This window comes from Nicotiana tabacum, chromosome 7 (genome assembly GCF_000715075.1).
Source record: "Nicotiana tabacum cultivar K326 chromosome 7, ASM71507v2, whole genome shotgun sequence".
Lineage (NCBI taxonomy): Eukaryota > Viridiplantae > Streptophyta > Magnoliopsida > Solanales > Solanaceae > Nicotiana > Nicotiana tabacum.
The window spans coordinates 167,269,876-167,276,279 of NC_134086.1; the positions used below are offsets into that span (position 1 = coordinate 167,269,876).

General features: G+C 36.5%; 1 protein-coding gene across 1 annotated transcript; it reads right to left on the bottom strand.

Moving 5' to 3' along the window:
• Nucleotides 1-4,210: 4,210 nt before the first annotated feature.
• On the bottom strand, nt 4,211-6,194 carry LOC107791352 (uncharacterized). Its single transcript, XM_016613397.2, has one exon. The coding sequence runs from the start codon at nt 5,919-5,921 to the stop codon at nt 4,317-4,319; it is 1,605 nt and encodes a 534-aa protein (XP_016468883.1). The 5' UTR covers nt 5,922-6,194; the 3' UTR covers nt 4,211-4,316.
• Nucleotides 6,195-6,404: the final 210 nt, after the last annotated feature.

A 6,404-nucleotide genomic window follows, 5' to 3' on the forward strand; every position in this document is an offset into this window, starting at 1 on the left:
AACAATTGTATAATTAAATCCTACATGCGAAATGCGATATATTTTGTATTTTTAATAATTTAGCAAATAAACATGCATAGACAAACATACAAATAGTTACACAAAATATCACAAAAATTGCACATCAAGAAAAATTGTTTTATTTTTGAATTTTTTGGGAGTAATTCTCATATTGGGCAAAAATCACGTACTTACAAGTATGAGAGGCCATTTAAGATCGTCGCCAAGGTAGGCAAGATCTCATACAAGCTTGACATGCTATCATATCTTAAAATCTATCATGTATTCCATGTCAGCATTCTTAAGCCATACCATGAAGACAAGGGTGATCCGAGTAGGGGTCAATCAAGTCGAGCACCTATTACTATCACCGCCTCACATGATCGGGAGAGTGAGGCCATCATTGGTTACCAGTCCAAGCGAAAACAAGGGAAGAAAGCTATCGCTGTGTTCCACATCCATTGGAAGGGGCAATTATCGGAGGAGGCCACGTGAGAAATTATGAAGACTTATGGCAATTTAAAGATAAAATTCGAGAGTTTATGCAACAGCATTTTGCCGCGGTCATCGCAATATTAGGTGGGGGAGTGTGATAACCCGCCATGTCATCATGCCATATAGGCACCATTTGACATATATTAATGTCATGTGAAAGCTTACATAGGAGGAAGGCTAGCATTTGTGAGAAGATTCTAGAGAAGTATGAACATTTTCTTAGGAAGACCCTAGATCCCTATGGATTTGCTATGGAAGTCCTTGGAATCTTCTAGGTTTGTAGAGAGTTCTTGAGGAAGCCTTATCTTGTAAATATTAAGGACTTGTATAACAGTTAATATTTACATACTAGCCCCTAGGAGACTAGTATATAAAGCAAGTCATTCATTTGTAATTCACCAAGAAAACAATTCAAGTTCTATCTGATACAAAGCTTCCTTTAGCAATTCTCTTGTGTTCTTTCTAATATTCCCTTAGCGATCTTGAGTGTAGTATTTTAGGTTGACTTGGCATAACAAGATTGTGATCGAGTTATGCAAGAACATGAGCAAATTGTCTAGTATCGCACGTGCGCTTAGTTGAAGACTAAGGGCGTGACATCAGGTTCAAAACTTTTGAGGTTGGTGGTTCAATTCTCACTGGTCACACTTCCTTTAATTTTTTAACTTTTTTTTTGAACCACTTAGCAGACATCGGCCAATGGTGCCCATGTAAGTATTTGCAAGTATCTGACTTGTAACAACCTTCTTGCACAAAAATAGTATGTCTCATCGACACCTTAGGAATATTATTGTCATTGAACTCGGAAAGAACTACGCATTACCTATGATTTTTATCAATCTCTAATCTTATATTATAAGTCTTGTATAGCTTTTGCACGTCTTTTAATAAAATATTTAATAATTTTAATCGTAAGAATAGTGCAGTAGGCATCAAGTGATACATTATTAACTCCCAACAATAATTTTTGCTTATATATATATATATATATATATATATATATATATATATATATATATATATTGTTATTTCATATTAGACTAGGTATAGACAAATAATTGAATTACCATATAAATAACACAAACGTTATTGATACGGAAACTGAAATGATAACTAAAATGCACAACTATACTTTTTAAATCATAGGTGCGACTGGTAAGAAAATTGTCCCCCAAACCTCAAGTCATAAGGTGAGATACTCTTTCATCTCCAAACGTTTAATGATATCTTACACACTTAAGGCATTTAATAGTATAGTGATAAAACACCTGATCCATTTACATTACTAGATGGATCCAAATTAAGGTTTTGATCATTAATAAGTATTACCCTACCAATATCTGAGGTGATAAAAAAAGGTAGAAATATTATCACTAGAACAAAGTACACAAATAAAGGTGATCTACACATAGTCATTCTAGTTCCACGATATTAATAATTAAGTATATTTGTGCCTACTTTTCCCTGATATAAAAAATTCAATATTTAGAGTTCAACTTCATCATGTTAAGTGAAATGTTAAGCTGAGTGTCAGGCAAACTAGGAACCACTGGAAGAGTGAGTATGTCTTCATACAATTCAACTGCTTATTGAAGATGTAAATTGATGTATGTAACAATAACTACACCTGACACTAGTTATGATGTCCAGACTCTGAGTCACTTTATGCAGAAGCTGAAAAATCTTACTGGGAGGCTGCACTTAGAGTTGTCAGATATCTTAAGAGTGTACCAGGGCAAGGGGTGTAGTTAAAAACTAAACCTACTTAAACTTTAACCTGCTGGTGTGATTCAGATTGGGATACCTGCCCAAACACCAGGAGGCCAGTGACAGGATATGTCATCAAGTTTGGTGAATCCCTGACATCTTAGAAGTCCAACATTCCAAGAACAACAAACTGTATCGAGAAGCTCTGCTGAAGCAGAATATGGGAGTATGGTTTCCACTGTTGCAGAGGTAATTTAGTTGCTAGGTTTGTTTAAGGCCAATTGGTTGTTGACTTACATAGTCATGTTGCTATAACGAGTGATAGCAAGGCTGCAATGCAAATAGGTGCTAATCTCATTTTCATGAAAGAACAAAGCATATTGAGATTGATTGTCACTTCATCCGGAACAAGATTAAAGATGGTATGGTGAAAACATTTTATGTGCCTACAGGAGATCAATTGGTTGACCTGTTGACTAAAGGTCTGGGGCAGCATCAACATATGCACTTATTAGGCAAGCAGCTGGGTGTGCTTAACATATTGTAACCTTCAACTTGAGTGGCAGTATTATCACAACTGAAGTATGCACATGGCATGTTGTTATTGTTGGTGCTCTATTATTTGTATGACAGGCAGTATAAATTAAGTTGTTAGTTGTTAGTTAGTTATTAGCCGTAAGATTTAGTTGCAATTAACTGTACTATATGAGGTCGTTTGGTATGAGGTATAAGAAGGTATAAGGGTGGTATAAAAATTTAATACCACCTTAATACTCTGTTTGGTTAGCAAACTAGGTATAAGTTATTCCGGTGTTAATTTTAACACCGGGATAACTTATACCTTATAAAAGGTAGGTTAATTAGCACCGGTATAAATTATACCTTCTTCTTAGAAATTATGCAATTGTCATTCTTAATACAACATACCGAACAACGAATAAATAACAATCCCAGCATAACTAATACCAACATAACTTATCCCAATATAACTTATACCGGCATAACTTATACCGGTATAAATCATATTCCAACCAAACGACCTTTATGTATGAGGTATAAGAAAGTATAAGGGTGATATAAAAATTTAATACCACCTTAATACTCTGTTTAGTTAGCAAACCAGGTATAAGTTATCCCGGTGTTAATTTTAATACTGGAATAACTTATACCTTATAGAAGGTGGAGTAATTAGCACCAGTATAATTTATACCTTCTTCTTAGAAATTATGCAATTATCATTCTTAATACAACATACCAAACAATGAATAAATAACAATCCCAGCATAACTAATCCTAGCATAACTTATCCCAATATAACTTATACCGGTATAAATCGTATTCCAACAAAACGACTCATATATATATAGACATTGCAGATGAATGAATGGGCGTCAATTATCATTTTTCCCAAAATATCTTCTTTCAATTCCTTTCAATCTCCACTGAGAGATTTCCTCCATTGATGACCTTCTGTATTCTTCAATATTTTATCAAAGATGCTTGAATTTCTTGTAAATGTAACCCCTAGAAAAATACAAAAAATGATTGCATAACCTGGTGCAAGAAAGGTAACCTTTTAACGTATTTGATATTATATAACTTTTTATGAAGAAATTTCAGGGAAATTGTTATAGTAGTAAAAATTATTTTTATTGGATTCTTCTCTTGTCGTATTCCTTGTCCCAACCTTGATTTGTCCCCCCAAACATAAGTTCAAAAAAATTATAGAGATTTTTTGTACATGTTTTGGTGATATGTGTTCAGAAACTCGTCAGCTTTTGTGGCAAGTGTTCTCTCAATATACTAAGAGTATTCACTATTGGTATCTGCTTTGCAACCACTCAATAGGAAAAAATAAGAAAATGAAATTATCTAGAATCAAAAGATGTCAATGTGATATTTGTCTTGATAATCAATACTACAAATATACAAATGTAATGCATACATATATACAAAATCTCCTTTGGTTAGTAGCATGAACTAATTTTAAAGCGGCGCACGTATCAACTTCATCAAATATAATTAGCTTTATTTCCCATAAACATATATATACACACAAGATTACACAATATATTGTTACATAAAACAGGTATTTATAGTCACTAATTATATTCCTAAAATATTTTCCCAGGAATCAAAGGCAAATCGACCTCATCACACCATTCCACAAGCCTTGTCTCATAGTATGAGCTTTTTACATTATTTGGCCAATAACTTAACCATACTTGACCCCCTACTCTCCACTTCAACACACTTCCTTCCATTTCTTTGCTCAACCTCCATACTATTTCTTCACCACATTCCTCCCCTGCAAATACCAAACCACCCTTCTTAGTAAATGCTCTATTTCCTCCAAAATATCTTCCTCGAAAATTGTTCATCAATTGATTGTTCCTATCATCGCCAGTACTCGGCTTCCACGTGGCAATTTCACAGCCAGACACGTGGTCGTACAAGATTGCTTCATATACAGCTGCATTTCCTTCAGCTTCTTGGTCCCACCTCCAATTTTTCATCTTTGATCTTGTTGCCATCTTTGCCCTCGCCTTCACTTCTGGTTGTTTTGGATTACCGAAATTACCCTTTAGGACTCTTTGCATTTCGAATTCACGCTCAACGTTGTTAGTGGACCGGCCCAAACTTAACCCGCCCACATAATTTGCACCCACTTCTGGCCCAACCCAAACTCGAATCCTAGATGGAAAGTGCTTCTCTTGCAAATAAGAACCCTCCTCTTCCTCATTTTTATTAAAGCCCAATCTTGTCACTCCAAGACGTATATTATCCAAACGGGCCCTAACTTGGATAAACCCATCATAGAATCCAACCGTATATTCAAATTGGATCACAGCCTCAAGTTGCTGATGGGCCAGGGTATATTTTAGTGCAATCTCTTTCGCTTCAATTACAGGGAATTGAATTTTGTCACCATTCATGCGCGTGGGCTTCATTGCCTTCACTGGCGCGTATCCTTTTAAAATCCATAACCCGTGAGCCTCCGTGGCGTAGGAGAACCCGAGGTAATGAGATGCTAACGGCGATAACGACTTTAATCCTACGCCGCCAACTTCCCTTAAAATCAGCCATTTTGCTAACATGTACCCGAACGTGCGCATGAAACAGAGCTCCACGTCCGTCCCGACTGAAATGAAGAAGGTTCTCAGAACTGGCGCGTGCTTGCACGAGAAGGTTTCTAGGTTTGGAGCTAGCAAGGAGTGGAAGTATAGAGACCCCACCTCCGGTGGCGCGTCGAATGCAAACATCCAGAAAAGTCGCGTGAGGAAGATGAGATTGAAGAAGCTGGAGAAAGATTCTGGTGAGTGGGAATCGAGGATCCAAGAAACCGGGTCGGGTTGGAGCTTCTGGAGCTGTGAACGTGGACAGCAGCTATCATGCGCCGTGGGTGAACGCGAGATGATTTCTTGAAGCAGCTGTAAAACCAGCGGCAAGAATGGCTTGTCCGAGGAAAGATGACACGTGTCAGAAACCCAGATACTCACATCTTCATCGGAGGATTCATGAAATCCTACCAAGCATACAGAGAAAACCAATGAAGAATTAGGCTCAGTGTTAAGCTCAAATTTTCTCTCAGCTTTGAATTGAATGGACTGGTTAGAGTTGGCTATGGGAGTAGCAAGAGTATAAATGAGAGACGAATCATTCACAGTACTCCAGTTCTCTGAGTTAGGAAGTTCAGATATCCAAGACCAAACATCCATATTTGTTTGATGTTGTTGTCTCTTTGCTTTTGGAAGTTTAAGGTTATAGTGTAAAGAGATGAATGCAAGAATTTATAAAGTGAACGAGTGATTTGAGGGTGACCACCATGGAGGTAATTTTGTCCGCAGTTGAGAGAAAGAATTCGTGGTTGTAGGAAACACTTGTGTGAGGTTTAAGTTCTACTGCATTAAATGCTCCATATATGTTAAAAAGATTTTTTCACTAATTTTTCCGGTGAATATTCCATCATCCTTTATTCTGCGGCTTTATTTTTTCCTGATTTAATTTTCTATTTTGATTCGTTTTTAGAGAACTGCATTATTGAATGAAACATACAAAAAAACTTGTTTTTTCTTGGGTACTTGGGATAGAGACTTATGTGGTGTAAATAGGAGAGACGTCCAAGTCATGCATGCATGCCAAATTTCCTACAAGATATAGAAAGAGTGTGTGGAGAGTTAACAACCTTAGCTTTCGACGAC

What these genes read in the sequence shown, in the direction of transcription:
- LOC107791352 (XM_016613397.2), bottom strand. Translation starts at nt 5,921, where the DNA reads ATGGATGTTTGGTCTTGGATATCTGAACTTCCTAACTCAGAGAACTGG.